This window comes from Dipodascopsis tothii (genome assembly GCF_038497935.1).
Source record: "Dipodascopsis tothii strain CBS 759.85 unplaced genomic scaffold V1510scaffold_23, whole genome shotgun sequence".
NCBI classification, from domain to species: Eukaryota; Fungi; Ascomycota; class Lipomycetes; order Lipomycetales; family Lipomycetaceae; genus Neoaidaea; species Neoaidaea tothii.
In genome coordinates this window covers 162,253-175,932 of record NW_027118007.1, presented here as the reverse complement: position 1 = coordinate 175,932, position 13,680 = coordinate 162,253, and the positions used below count along the sequence as shown (strand labels likewise).

At 67.9% G+C, this 13,680-nt stretch overlaps 7 protein-coding genes and 1 non-coding gene across 8 annotated transcripts; 4 read left to right on the top strand and 4 right to left on the bottom strand.

Moving 5' to 3' along the window:
* The first annotated feature begins 22 nt into the window (after positions 1-22).
* On the top strand, positions 23-2,262 carry V1510DRAFT_419774 (armadillo-type protein). Its single transcript, XM_066934349.1, has 5 exons — positions 23-281; positions 314-457; positions 488-641; positions 673-832; positions 864-2,262. The coding sequence occupies exons 1-5, from the start codon at positions 122-124 to the stop codon at positions 2,226-2,228; spliced, it is 1,983 nt and encodes a 660-aa protein (XP_066787958.1). The 5' UTR covers positions 23-121; the 3' UTR covers positions 2,229-2,262.
* Positions 2,184-2,979, bottom strand: V1510DRAFT_396810 (Mrp8p). The gene is made up of 2 exons (XM_066931896.1): positions 2,635-2,979; positions 2,184-2,603 (listed from the first exon to the last, which is right to left on the bottom strand). The coding sequence occupies exons 1-2, from the start codon at positions 2,952-2,954 to the stop codon at positions 2,255-2,257; spliced, it is 669 nt and encodes a 222-aa protein (XP_066787957.1). The 5' UTR covers positions 2,955-2,979; the 3' UTR covers positions 2,184-2,254.
* Positions 2,980-3,512: 533 nt separating this feature from the next.
* V1510DRAFT_437497 (uncharacterized protein) lies at positions 3,513-4,746 on the bottom strand (the record flags this gene model as incomplete). The annotated part of the gene is made up of 4 exons (XM_066935582.1): positions 4,263-4,746; positions 4,191-4,230; positions 3,851-4,159; positions 3,513-3,819 (listed from the first exon to the last, which is right to left on the bottom strand). Exons 1-4 carry the CDS (start codon positions 4,369-4,371, stop codon positions 3,513-3,515), a joined length of 765 nt encoding a protein of 254 aa, XP_066787956.1. The 5' UTR covers positions 4,372-4,746.
* A 171-nt stretch (positions 4,747-4,917) lies between these two features.
* V1510DRAFT_367569 (kinase-like domain-containing protein) lies at positions 4,918-6,093 on the bottom strand (the record flags this gene model as incomplete). Its single annotated transcript, XM_066931310.1, has 2 exons — positions 4,918-5,841; positions 5,875-6,093. 2 exons carry the CDS (start codon positions 6,091-6,093, stop codon positions 4,918-4,920), a joined length of 1,143 nt encoding a protein of 380 aa, XP_066787955.1.
* A 1,665-nt stretch (positions 6,094-7,758) lies between these two features.
* On the top strand, positions 7,759-7,843 carry V1510DRAFT_t188. Its single transcript has one exon. It is a non-coding gene; the product is annotated as a tRNA-Gln (tRNA).
* Positions 7,844-8,195: 352 nt separating this feature from the next.
* On the top strand, positions 8,196-9,972 carry V1510DRAFT_419766 (uncharacterized protein). Its single transcript, XM_066934348.1, has one exon. It carries the CDS (start codon positions 8,210-8,212, stop codon positions 9,551-9,553), a length of 1,344 nt encoding a protein of 447 aa, XP_066787954.1. The 5' UTR covers positions 8,196-8,209; the 3' UTR covers positions 9,554-9,972.
* A 183-nt stretch (positions 9,973-10,155) lies between these two features.
* V1510DRAFT_404085 (uncharacterized protein) lies at positions 10,156-13,069 on the bottom strand (the record flags this gene model as incomplete). Its single annotated transcript, XM_066932211.1, has 2 exons — positions 10,156-12,535; positions 12,567-13,069. 2 exons carry the CDS (start codon positions 13,067-13,069, stop codon positions 10,156-10,158), a joined length of 2,883 nt encoding a protein of 960 aa, XP_066787953.1.
* A 115-nt stretch (positions 13,070-13,184) lies between these two features.
* On the top strand, positions 13,185-13,465 carry V1510DRAFT_404084 (mitochondrial 54S ribosomal protein bL36m; the record flags this gene model as incomplete). Its single annotated transcript, XM_066932210.1, has 2 exons — positions 13,185-13,361; positions 13,394-13,465. The coding sequence occupies 2 exons, from the start codon at positions 13,185-13,187 to the stop codon at positions 13,463-13,465; spliced, it is 249 nt and encodes an 82-aa protein (XP_066787952.1).
* Between the last annotated feature and the right edge of the window lie 215 nt (positions 13,466-13,680).

Here is a 13,680-nt window from a genome sequence, read left to right as displayed (position 1 = left end):
TGTCACGTTGGGAGCTGGGAGGTTAGTTTTGGGCGGCGTGGGAAAAATTTTGCAGCGACCGGCCAGATCGCGCCTGAACTACCCCCACCACCCGGCCGAATTCGCCCAGAGACCGGCGAAAATGCCCAAGGAGACCAAGAAGCGTGGCCGGCGGGCGGTCAAGGCCCGCCAGGACGAGGAGGCCGCGCGCCAGACCGAGGAGGCGTACAAATCGGGCCCGGCGTTTTTCGAGGACACGACGGGCGACGCTGCCGCGGGCGCGGACGCGGCCGAGACGGCGTGTGAGTGGGCGCAGCGGCCAGACTGACGCCAGACGGCGACGGCGCGGACGGCACGGGCGAGCCCGGCGCGGCCGCGCGCCAGCAGGCCTTCTACGGCCTGCTCGATCCGACCCAGCTCGACTACTTCCGGCAGGCCGACCAGCAGCTGGCCGTGCCGGCGTTCGAGACCGACGAGGGTACGTGGTCGCGGGGCGCGCTGACGACAGAAAAGGACCAGTTCTGCAACGCGGTGTGGGCGGAGATGGACCGGATCGAGCTCAAGGTGGCCACGGACCAGGCCGGATCGAAGCTGCTCGAGCGGCTGATCACGCTGGCGCCGTCGTCGCGGCTGCGCACGGTCTTTGGCACGTTCAGCGGACAGTAAGTGGCCCGGGGGGCGCGCTGACGGCAGCTACGAGCCGCTGTTCCGGCACCGGTACGCGTCGCACTGCTGCGAAGCGCTGCTGCGGCGGATCCAGGGCCTGCTCGACTACGAGGACGCCGAGCTGGCGGCGGTCGGGCCGGACGAGGCCTACGTGTCCATGGAGAACATGGTCCTGTTCATCTACAACGTACGTGGGCGCGGGGGCGGGCTGACGGCAGGAACTCAAGCCCAACATCCTCGACGTGGCGTTTGATCCGTACGGCACGCACGGCGTGCGCATCCTGCTGCTGACGCTGACGGGCCAGGCGGCGGCGGGCGCCAACTCGTCGCTCGTGCGCAGCAAACGGTCGCAGAAGACGCGCAAGAACGAGCTCTTTGAGGAGACGGCGTTCTCGGCGCCGACGGCCGGCCCGGCCAACTTGCCCGAGTCGTTCCGCGAGCCCGTCGAGAGCTTCGTCAAGACGGCGTGCAAGGCGCTGGACAGCGAGCAGGCCCGGCACATGGTCTTCGACCCGGTCTGCAGCCCGGTGCTCCAGCTGCTGCTGGGCATCACCGGCAAGAAGAAGAAGTACAACGTGCTGCGGATCCTGTTTCCCGACGCGGACTGGACCTCGAGCACGCTCTCGTTCGTCAACGCGATGGCGACCGACCCCGCCGGCAGCCGGTTCCTCGAGCGGATCCTGGAGACGTGCGACAGCAGCTTCCTCGACCAGACGTACCGCGAGTACTTTGTGGCGCGGCTTGACGACGTCTACAAGTATCTCTCGTTCCCGTTCCTGGTGGGCGCGCTGGTGGCCCGGCTGGACACGGCGGCCGCGGACGGGCTCGTGGCGGGCGTGCTGCCCAAGATCCGCGACCTCGGCCAGACCAACCTGGACCTGCTGGCGGCGCTGATCGCGCAGACGGCCGAGCGGGACCTGGCGCGCGACGGCGTGACCGACCGGATCCTCGAGCTCGCCGCCGGCGAGGACAGCGCCGCCGACAGCGTGCTGTTCCAGCTGCTGGACGTGACCGCCGACAGCCTGGGCTCGGTGCACGACGGCATCAAGAACAAGATCAACCCGATCCCGGTCAAGCGCGCGCTGCTCGTGCAGTCGCTGGTCGGCTACACGCCGGCCGCGACCGAGCGCATCGTCGAGAGCTTCATCGCGCTGCCGGTCGAGGCGATGCTCAAGTTCGCCCGGCACACGATCTACTCGCACGTGGTCGAGAAGATCATGACGTGCGACAGCCTGACGACGCTGCAGAAGCGCCGCGTGCTCAACGGCTACGTCGGCCACTTTGGCGAGCTTGCGAGCGAGCCGTCGGGCTCGCGCGTCGTCGACGCCGCGGCCGTGCTCTCGGCCGGCATGAACCACTACCGCGAGAAGATCGCGGGCGAGCTCGCCGAGCGCCGCGCTGACATCCAGAACTCGCTCTACGGCCGCAAGGTCTGGAAGAACTGGAAGATGGACATCTACGTCAACCGGCCCGGCCGCTGGAACAGCTTCGCCAAGCCGGCGGCCGCGCCCGTCCGCCAGGCGCCCGAGAAGAAGCGCCAGCCGGACGCCATCGACGAGATCTTTTCGAAGCGCAGGAAGTAGCATCTGTAGGATACAAAAGTTTTGATTTACCACGCGCCCTCGCTGCGCCGGCACCGCAGCCCGACGTAGCGCGCGAGCCGGTCAAAGTACTCGCTGTCGGTCTCGTCCATGACGGGCTCCTCCTTGCCGTCGTCGTTGACCTCGGTTGTTGTGGGCTCGGGCACGAGCCGCGACGACAGCCCGGTGGTGTCCTCGATGCCGTACCACCGCATCCACCCGAGGACCTCGGCGCCCTTGAGCGCCTTGAACTCGCCCAGCGTGGCGGGGAACATGCCCTCCGGCGGATACTCGCCGCCGATGCCGGGGATCGGCGCGATCACGTCCGCGTCCGCCGTCAGCTGGCTGTTGGCCTGTCTGCGGATCGAGCGGATTTCGCTGGCGTCAGTGACGAAATAGGCGGACTCACATCAGATCGAGCTGCTCCTGCAGCTCTTTGACGAGCTCCTCGACGTCCTCCTGGCCGAACCCGGCGGCGTCGGCCGCTCCGGCAGCGCCGGCGGCGCCGGCGCCGCTGGGCAGCGCTGTCGATGTCATCTTTGTGCGCGTCTCGTCGATGGCCATCCGGATCAGCTGCTGGCCGGTCTGGGCGATCGCGGCCGAGTTCTTGCGCGTCAGCGCGGCGAGCATTGCCACCTGCTGCGACAGGTCTTCCAGCGTGAGCGGGACGGCAGGGGTGCCGGCCGATGGGCCGGCTTGGCTGGCGGGGGCCTTTCCGGTCGATGACATGGTGTGGGTGAGTCGGAAGATGTGCCGAACGGTCAGAGTACCAAAACAAAGGCGGTCATGATGTCATTTCCCAACGCGCCGCACGGCGCGCGGCGCGCTGCGGCTATATGCGGCCAGGTGATCCGCGCGCAGGCGTACCTGGCAGACGCGGCGAGGCTGCCGATGGACGAGCCGGCGACGGCGAGTCCGCCGAGCGGGCGGCTATATGCGGCTATATGCGGCTATACGATCCACCAGCAGGCGACCTTGAAGGCCGCCGCGGACTCTCGTCGACGAGGCTCGGCGGCGACTCCGTCGGGGGTCGGCCCTCGTTGACGGGCCCCGGCGGCGACTCCGTCGGGGCCGGCCCTGTGGGCGGCGGCTATGTGCGGCCATACGATCTGCCGGAAGGCAGCGTGCTGGAGTTCGCCCAGAACGGCTCCGCTGCAGCGGTTATATGCACACAGTGCGGCTGACATGCGGGTGATGCGGCTCTCACAGCCGCATCACCCGCAGCAGCCGCGGATCGTACTCGCACTCGCAATCTATACAAACAGCCATATCGTACACTATACAAAATCACTTCTTCTTGTCGTCGTCGACCGACGGCAGACTGTTCTCCTTGTCGCCGCTGGCCTCGTCGTCCTCGACCTCGACGCCGTCGTCGTCGTCGTCTTCCTCCTCCTCCTCCTCGTCGTCCTCGTCCATTTCCTCGCCGTCCTGTTCGGCCTCGTGGTCCGGCTCTGGCCCGGCGTCCTCGCCCTCGGGCTCCTCCTCGTCGTCGTCCTCGCCGTCGTCCTCGCCGTAGGCCTCCTCGTCGTCATCCGCCGCGTCCGCGTCCGGCTGCTCCGGCGGAAACTCGGACGGCGCGCCCTCCTCAGAGTCCCTGCGGTCAGCCCAGCCACAAACGCACGCACCATTTGATGTTGAACTTGGTCACCCGCGGCTTCTCGGCGAGCACGTTGCGGACCACGTGCTCGATCTGGACCTTGGGCGGCGGGTTCAGCCGCAGCTCCTCCGAGTCGTACTCGTTGTTCACGTAGTAGCCCACGCGCACAAACTCGCGGTCCGCGTACGAGCACGTCAGCAGGATCACAGTCACGCTGACAAGCTCGCCGGCCGGAATCAGGTCCGGCGACGGCGCCTCGGCGTTGAACAGGAACTTGTTGACGCCCACCGGGATCGGGCCCACGAGGATCGAGTCCAGCACCTGGTCGTGCTCAAACCTGGGTCAGCGCGCTCGGCCGCGGCACGTACGATGTCGACGAGCCCACGTAGGTCAGCTTCCACTCGAGATCTGGGTCAGCCCGGCCAATGCGCTCAACCCACCTTCCCGCAGCGGCTCCAGGCACTCGAACGTGATCTCGAACTCGTACGGCGACGTGAACGGCGCCGGATTGTTGAGCACGTTGATTCCGAGCAGCGACACGATGGACATTCTGATCTGGCTGCGGTTGGTCGGGCTAGAATTCGCTGGGTCGTCCTCCGCACACAGGAGATGGGCTCGGTCGGGAAAGAAAACACAGAGCTCGGGGATTGAGCTCGATTGCCGACTCGCAGGCTGTTTGATGGCCAGAAAACGGGTCGGTAGAAGGTGGTGGACCAATTTGCAGCCGTGTTCTGCGCGGAGGGCGAACGCGTAAAGGGGCGAGCCCTAATCCCTAATCCCTAATTCGAGATGTGGCGCGTCGCGCCTGCGGCTGGAGCCAACGCGTGACCAAAACAGGTATATATTGAATACGTGTCGCCGTGCGGCGGCGAACCCACAGAGGGTGTATATACATGTTGCCCGGGAGCCCCGGTGGAAGAGATAGTATACAGTGAACGAGTAGATAGAACGTGCTATTAAAAACATGATGCGCCGGCCCATTGATAGATAACGAAAGAGCAAATAAGCAGAACAAACCAGAACATGCTAGGACGGCCCCGGGGGCCGCTATGAATTGCGATAGATGACGACAGATGGCGGTGGCGCGCGGCCGGCTCAGCTCTGGTCGGGCAGCAGCTTGGTCAGGCTCGTGGGCAAGTCCATGGGGAACTGTGCGCCACGCGGGCTGCCGGGGCCTGCGTGCAGGGCGGAGTGCATGCGCGAGCGGGCGCCGCGGGTGCCGCGGCGCGAGGCCGGCACCGAGAGCGCCTTGGGCTGGTTCTCGGCGGCGGAGGCGCGCAGCGTGTGCAGGTCCTGGCCGATCGAGGCCGAGAGGTCGATGTTCTTGAACCAGGGGTCGTCGAGGACCTGCTCGATGGTGGGGCGCTGGTCGATTTCGCGGTTGAGCATGCGCCGGATGAGGTCGGCGCTGGCCTCGGAGACGACCGAGGGCAGGCGCAGCTCGTTGTTCATGATCTCGTTGACGTCGTAGAACGGGTTCTCCTTGTAGATGATGGTGTAGAGCAGGATGCCGGCGGCCCAGACGTCCTGCTCCTTGCCGAGGTACGACTTGCCCGAGAGCACCTCGGGCGCGGCGTAGTCGATGGTGCCCACAAAGACCGTGAACGGCCCGTTCTTGACGTAGGCCGCGCTGCCAAAGTCGATGAGCTTGATGTTGCCGTAGCCGTCGAGGATGATGTTCTCGTCCTTGATGTCGCGGTGCACGACGCCGACGCTGTGCAGGTGGCCGACGGCGCACGCGACCTGGTAGAAGATGCTGCGGAACTCGGTCTCGCTCATGTCTGCGCGCAGCTCGATGTAGTCAAAGAGGTCCATGCCCGGCAGGCCGTGCGGCGTCATCTCGATGTAGTAGTTGACCTCGTCCTCGAAGAAGTCGAGCATGTTGACGATGTTCTTGTGCGGGTACGCGCGCAGGTAGTTGAGCACGTGGATCTCGAGCGGGATCGTGCCCAGCCGGCGGTCGCGGATCCAGGTGTCGACCAGGATCCGGTTCTTGGTCACGTACTTGAGCACGACTTTCTGGCCGGTCAGCGCGCCCGGCAGGCCACCTACCTCGGTGCGCGGCGTCTGGTACTGCGCCAGCTTGACCTGGCCGTACGCGCCCTGGCCCATGTCCTCGAGCACGGAGAACCAGTCGATCGACTTCTTCTTGGTGTAGACGTCCTCGTCCTTGTTGCCGTCGGCGTCGGCCTTGCGCTTCTCGTGGCGCGGCCCCTCGCCGTCCTCCGCGGCGCGGTTCTCCTGGCACGCGCGGCCGTCGGTACGCGTCATGGTCAGCGCCGTGTCGGCCGCGGCGCTGCGCGGCGGGGCGGGCTCGGACTCGGACGACGACGAGTCGTCGGACCTGGTCGACGAGTTGGACGACACAGGCGTGGTGGGCTGCACGTAGCCGCCAAAGCTTTCGAGCGCGCCGTCAGGCGACTCGACTGAGTGCAGCGTGGTGCCTGCCAGAAGCTTCTCGACCGGTGCCTCCAGCGAACCGGCGGTGTGGGTGGTCGCGCTGTCCAGGACGATCATGGGTGTCGTCAGCGTCCACGGGCAGGCGACGGTGTCTAAGACCGCGCAAGCAGCTGTCTCTGGACCGCAGGCGGTGCGCTGGCGGGCCCGCGCCTTGTCTGGGCGCAAGCTGGCCGGATCACAGCCCAACGGCGTCCGCTCCGCGATCGCGCGGGGCCTGGCCGCGCTGATTCGGGTCTGCGCTGGCCGAGCTCTGAGCTGCCGGCCGCCGGTCCTGCCGATGCGTCCTGCAGTCCAGCCCTGTCAGCCGGTGAACGTCCGGTCGACAAGGTTTTTTCGAAGGGCGCTTGTCCGCCTCTCCCCCGCAGACAAGCAAAGATCACCAGTGACCTGCTTTGTGTGCGCTTTGGGGGGCAATCTGCCCGCGTCGATAAGATATATAGGACGTACTGCTGTGTTCAGGAGCAGTAGCGCCAGGTATAATACTGTAGACGACGGGAAGAAGGAAAGAACGGGTCTTTAAGGTCGCCAGGAAAGCCTGTAACGGCAAATTTTTATGCGCGGCGGGAATCAGGCTGGCATAGTGAGAGTCATCTGACTTATGCACTAAAGCCTGTGCGGCTGGCACCGCAAGCGTGGCGGCGCGTGATGGATATGCCCGAGTTTATCGTTTTGTACCAGCCACGATCGCGGCCATGCACTTGTGGCCGGAGAACAAGGGGCGGGCCCGTGATCGGATCTGCCGCGGTGCGATTGTGCGATTGCCGGCGGGACTATTTTCCGGAACGGTCGCGGACCTGGCGGCCCGGGCAGCGGCGAGGCGGGCGCGACACGGCGGCCACGCCGGGGGCCATGAGGCTCGGACACGCGTCCGGACCCGATCACACGGTGCGCCGGCCGCGGACCTAGCGCACGGCACGTACGGCTGAGCGTAGAGACCCGCAGCGGACGTGCAGCGGACCCGCATTAGCGTGCAGCCGGCCGGCGCAATACGTGCTGGCGCCCACCATTTTCGCCGGCCGTCCAGCGTCATCGACGGCCGGATCGCGGTCTAGCAGCCGGTGGGCGCCGGCGCGGCCGCGGCAGCGCCGCTGACGAACGCGCCGGCCGTGGCCACGCGACAATACGCTGTCTCGGCCCGCCCGTCGGCCCGGACGGCCGGGCCGGCTGGAAAGCCGGCCAGGCCGCTGCAGCAGACCGGCCGGGCCACGCGGCACGGGCGCACGACCGATAAGGCTGTGGGCGCGGTTTCGCCGTTGGGCACAATAGCGTGCGCGGGTCATACAGGGCAGATCGGGTTTCGCGGCTAAGCGCAGCCGCCCGGGCCCGGGCCCGCCCGGACACGGTCAATCGAGTGCGACTGCCGCGCTGCCGGGGCTGCCGGCCGGTGGCCCCGAAACGGGCGCCCGAAGCCGGTCGCTGGCGCGGCTGTACTAGCGGCTATAAAGCCGACAAATATGCCCGGTTAGAGTGTACTGGGGTTGTATAGTGTAGTGGTGATCACACCAGGTTTTGATTAACCTTGAGTTTTCTGGTAACCCCGGTTCGATCCCGGGTACGACCTATTTTTTTTGGCCGGCGCCCGCCCCGGCGTGGCCCCGCCTGCGGAAACGGCCGCCCTGGATCATGTAGCACAGGCTGGCGCCGACGGCCATCATGTAGCACAGGCTGGTGCCGACCGCCGGCTCGCCAAGGCGCTGTCGGAAGCGTCGTCGTGCGCCTCTGCGGCGCTCCGAGGCCGCCCTTGGCAGGTCAAGCACCCGCTCGCGCCGCCGCCAGCTCCGCGGTCGGCAGGCAGACAGCCGCGTGGCGGCATTTGCGTTGCCCTGGCAACGCGGCATGCGCCGCACTCGGTGCGGCGCGCCACGTGAGACGCGCTAGAAAACGCGTCCGCGTCTCTCCCGTGCCCGGCGACGAGTCCACCAGCAACATGCTGCTTCCCCTCGACCCGCCGGCGGGCGACCGCGTCCTGCAGCGCAAGCCATCGAACACGCAGTCGCCGCGGCAGCGATCCAGCTCGCCGTCGATCAAGCCGCTGCCCATCGTCCTCAAGCCTTCTCATCTGCGGCCAATTGCGTACCGGATCCTGACAAAAAAGCATGCCCTCAACCTGACCACGCCCGCGCTCACGGTCCTCTGCGAGCATATCGGCCACAAGTTCGGCATCGACTGGCGCGTCTCGAGCGAGCCGTTCCTGGACAACCTCGGGCGGCGCTGGAAGGAGGAGGACCGCGGGCTGTTTGTCGACGACGGCGTCCGCGACGTCCTCCGCCAGCTCGAGCTCAGGGACCGCGCCGACGACGAGGCCGAGCACTCGGACGGCGGCGACGACATCCAGCCGTTCTGGCAGGTCGTGGACGCGTTCACGCAGCACAAATGGGTCTACAACGCCGCGCGCAAGCACTTCGAGCGGTGTCCGTCCGTGGCCACGCTGGGCTCGGCCAAGAGCAGCTTCGAGACCAAGATCGCGCACTACCACCTGGTGCACCACCGCATCCTGCGGCAGGACGCCTTCCAGGCGCCGTCGCTGCACTCGGTGGCGGCGGCGACGTGGCACGCCATCACGTCGATCAAGAACATGCTCGGCCGCCACGGCAAGGAGTTTCTCGTGCTCGGACTGCTCAACGTGGGCGCCAACGGCCAGTACTGGGCCGAGGACCCGAGCGGGTCGGTCGAGCTGGACCTGGCCGCGTGCCCGTCGACTAACGAGTACATTGTGCCGGGCAACATCTATCTGCTCCAGGGCGTGTACCTGCGGTCGGAGCGGTTCCAGGCGCGCAGCGTGGCGCTGCCGCCGCCGGAGCCGCGCGCGCTCAGCCGCGAGGTGTACGGCTACCCCGACTTCCTGGGCTCGCAGTCGCGCCTGGACCGCGCGCTCGAGGAGCGCATGCGCGCCGAGGAGCAGCGCCTGGCCGAGAAGCTCGTCGTGCTCGGCCCGGACCTGTTTCTGGACGACCCCGAGCTGTTTGCCCGGCTGGGGCAGGTCCTGGCCCGGCTCGCCGAGAGCCCGCCGCACTCGATCGTGTTCCTGGGCTCGTTCATCTCGGCCGCCGTGTTCAAGAACGGCGCGTCGGGGACGTACAAACGTAAGTCGCGCGCGAAGCCGCTGACGCAGTGCTCTTTGACAGCCTGGCCGCGCTGCTGGCCGAGCTCCCGAGCCTGCTCGAGTGCGAGCTCGTGTTTGTGCCGGGCAGCAACGATCCGTGGGCGTCGATGGTGTCGGCGGGCCACGCGCCGCTGTGGCCGCAGCGGGGCGTGCCGGACATGTTTGTGAGCCGGCTGCGCCGGCTGAGCAAGAAGGCCGTGTGGGCGTCGAACCCGTGCCGGCTGTGCTACTACTCGCAGGAGATTGTGGTGGCCCGGGACGACACGACGGCCCGGCTGAACCGCAACCGGGTGCACTTTTCGGTCGCGGAGCGCGAGGCCGCGGCGGAGACCGACACGCAGGCCGACACGCAGGCCGACACGCCCGCCGCCACGCCCGCCGCCACGCCCGCCGACGACTCGATGGACGTCGAGCCCGCCGCGCTCGACGGCCCGGCCGCCGGCCCCGCCGACACGCCCCTCGAGGACCCCCACCGCATCGCCAGCCTCGTCCTCTCGCAGGCGTCGCTGTCGCCGTTCCAGCGGCCAACCCGCCCCGTCGTCTGGGAGCACGAGCACGTCATGCGCCTCGCGCCGTGCCCGACCGCAGTAAGTCCCCTCCCGGCCGCGCTCACCAGATCATCCTCGCCGACCGGTCCACGCCGCCGTACAGCCTCTCCCAGACAGACTGCCACTTCATGAACCCGCCGGCGCTGGCGCAGCGCAGGCCCCAGTGGCTCGAGTACTCGTTCGGCACGCGCACCAGCGCCGTCGTCGCGCTGGACTGATGTATCAACTCCGGAAAACAAGGCTCTGCTTCTTGGAATTCATGTTCTTGAGCACCGGCACCAGCATCTCGTCCGCGCGCTCCTGCGACCAGCCGATCGTGCTCATCAGGAACGCGCGGATGCGGTCCAGGTCCGGCACGCCCCACACAAACTGGGTCTTGTCCGAGTCGACCTCGGGGCGGACGTAGGCCTCCTCCACCAGCGGGTCCGGGAACGCCGGGTCCAGGAACAGCTTCTTGCTCTTCTTCTTGAAGCGCTTGCGGAACGGCGTCGACGCGTCCACGGCCTCGCCGGCCTGGATCTGGCGGTACCAGTCGCGGAACTCGACCAGCGACCCGAACTCGTTGATCAGCTGCTTGGCCGTGACCGGGCCCACGCCGGGCACGCCGGCCGTGTAGTCGCTGCCGAGCAGCAGCGCCAGCCGGATGAGCTCCTGCTGGCCGAGGTGGAGGTCCTTCTGGATGTCCTTGGTCAGGTAGCACTCGACGTACTTGGCCTGGTTGAACATGTTCTTGTAGACGCGCTCGGCGCCGAAGAGAAAGACGTCGCTGTCGTCGGTGACGATGCCGTCGACGAGCCCGAGCCGCATGAGCTCGGCGCACTGCGCCTCGGCCTCCATGGGCGCCGTGATGTACGGGATCCCGAACCGGGCGAGCAGCTCCTGGCACTCGCGGACCATGTTCTGCGTGACCGTTTCCGAGTCGCGGAGGTTGTTCTTCTGCTGGCTGCGCAGCGCGGCGATCTCGTCGTCGTACGACGACGTGTTGTAGCCGATCTCGTTCACGGCGGGGACCGGCAGCGCGGGCGCGACCCTGTCGAAGCTCTTGAACGCGCTGGGCCGCGCGACGAGCGTGGAGCCCTGCGGCGTGGGGACGGGGCCCTTGAGGGACGACGCGAACCGGGCGTGCTCGCGGATTTCGCTGACGAGCGCGGTGCGGAGCTCGGCGTCCTCGACCTCTTCGTCGGGCGCGATGTCCTCTTCGTCGTCGGACTCGTCGTCGTCGTCCTTGACGAGGATGGGGACGGCGGAGGGCGACAGGGCGCTGGCAGGGGCTGGAGGGGCGTGGGCCGAGCCTGAAGAGGCGGCGCCTGGCGGAGCTGCGACGGCGGCCGAGATGTCAAAGTCCTCAAAGTCGTCGTCCGAGTCCTCGACCTTGATGGCTGCAGGAGCGGCCGGCGACGCCGGCGACGCGGCCGCGGAGGCGACGGGCGACGCGAACCGCACGCGCGCCGCCTCCGCGGGCCTGGCCGTCTGCGGTTCGGCCGGCCCCGCGACCTCCTCGTCCGGCTGCAAGACGCTCGGCTGCGTGCGCGCCTTCTTGCGCGACAGCATCGACGACGCCACGTTGATCTGCGACAGATCGAACCGCGCGGGCTTGGCCTCGGCCGGCCGGGTCTCGGCCGGCTGGGTCTGGGCCAGCGTCTCCGGCTCGGCCGCCTTGCGCTTCTTCAGCATCGACCGGGAAAAGTCCAGCTGGGGCACCGTAAACGCCGGCGCGGGGTCCGCAGGCCCGGCCGACGCGGCCGGCTCGTCGTCGGGCCCGGCCGGCTCGTCGCCGGTCCTGTCCTTCTTCAGCACCTTGCTGATCAGCTGCGCCAGCTCGGTGCCCTCGAACACGAACGGATTCTCCATGTTGAGCGGAATCTCCGGCGCCGCCTGCGGCTTCTCCTCCGGCGGCTTCGCCGGGGTCTCCTCCGGCCCGTCCTCCGGCTCCCGCTCCAGCGACATCTCGATCGCCGCCGTCAGCTCCGCGTCGTCCTCCAGCTCGTTGTACAGCTGCTCCTGGTCGGCCGCGTCCAGCTCAAACAGCGGGCGGTCGGCCGGCGCCGCCGGCGGCAGCGGCCTGTTGCGGGCAATCTGGATCGTCGCCCGGCCATTGGCGCCCTTCTTCGGGCCCTTGGCAATCGACACGTCCTCCCACTCGTCCTCGGACTCGCTCGACTCGTCGACCCGGATCGGCGCCTTGTCGTCCAGCGCCAGCGTCCAGCCCGAGTCGTTCCGCTTGAGCATGTACGTCGTGTCCTTCTCGCCGGCCACGCGCTGCGGCAGATCGTCCGTCATGCCCAGCAGATGCATCAGCCGCTGCGTGAGCATGTTGCGCTCCCGCACCCGCTCGATCTGGAACTTGGAGAACTCGAGCCGGTCCGGGAAGATCTGCTCGAGCTGCTCCTTCGAGTAGCCCATCCGCAGCCGCGACCGCAGCCGCGCCGTGTTCAGCAGCTGGTACTGCAGGGTGATGGGCAGCGCGTCAAACTCGGGCGACTCAAAGTCGATGTTGGACGTGTCGTACAGCCCCGACTCGTCGTCCATGCTGAACTCGGTCGCGTACCGCTCCAGGTCCTCCTCGGACATCATGCGCGGGTCGCTCGCGGCCGGCTTGTTCCTGTCGTCAGCGCCGCCGGCCGGCCACTCACTCTTGGTCGGGCAGGTGGTACGGATCCATCTTGATGAAGCGCTTCGCCGTCGTCTGGCGGCTCTTGACCAGGTCCTCCTTCGACAGCTGGAGCTCCTCAAAGTACATGGTCTCCTCCGGCCCCGCGCGCTTGCCGCGGACCTCCTCCTCGGCCAGCTTTTGCAGCTGCAGCGACAGCAGCTTGTTGGCCGTCCGGTGGGTGTCGTCCTCGCGGTCCTGCCGGCGGTTCTTGCGGCTGGCGATGGTCTGCATCTTGAGCGCGGGCGCGCCGCCGTCGAACACAAACACGGGCTGGATCCCGTGGTAGAGCAGCTTGCAGATCCGGCGGAAGAAGCCGACGATGTGCGAGTTGGGCAGCGCGTTGCCCTGCTTGTCGCGCACGGCCTTGAGAAAGTGGTAGATCCAGATCGAGGCGTCGACGGCCAGCCGCTTGCCGTGCAGCGTCTCGAGCTTGACGGGCCGGGCGACGGGCCCGAGTATCTGCCAGAGCCCGTGGACTCCCATGGTGTGGGCGACGCGGGCTGGGACGATCGGACGAGATGTCAAGCACGTCACGTGGCTTACCCGGCGCGCCGCGCGCACAAAATTTTCGCGGCCGCACCGGCTCACCACCCCCGCCATGTTCTTCAGCAGATTGGTATCCCCGGCGCGCCTGACGGTCTCGGCGCTGTTCCGTCCGAGCGTCGGTCTGGCCGGCCCGCAGGGCTGGCTGCGCAACACGCAGAACTACGCGCAGCAGTTTGTGCGCGGCATCAAGGTGCGCTCGTCGGTGAAGAAGATGTGCCCCGACTGCTACGTAAGTGCGCGCGCCGGCCGAGCTGACCCCAGGTCGTCCGCCGCAAGGGCAAGCTCTTCATCCGCTGCAAGACCAACAAGAAGCACAAGCAGCGCCAGGGCTAGACGGCTGCCGGCCGTGCGGTACGCGGCCGCGACGCCGCTACGGCGTGCGGCGGCACAGGCGTGCCAGCCGCAACCCTCGACGGAGTCGCCGCCGGAGGCTCGATGCGTGGCCGGTTGGCGAGCCTCCGGCGGGGGGGGCCGCCCGCGGGGCCGCGGGCGGGCGGGGGGGGGGGGGGGCGGGGGGGGGGGGGGGCGCGCGGGGGGGGGGGTGGGTG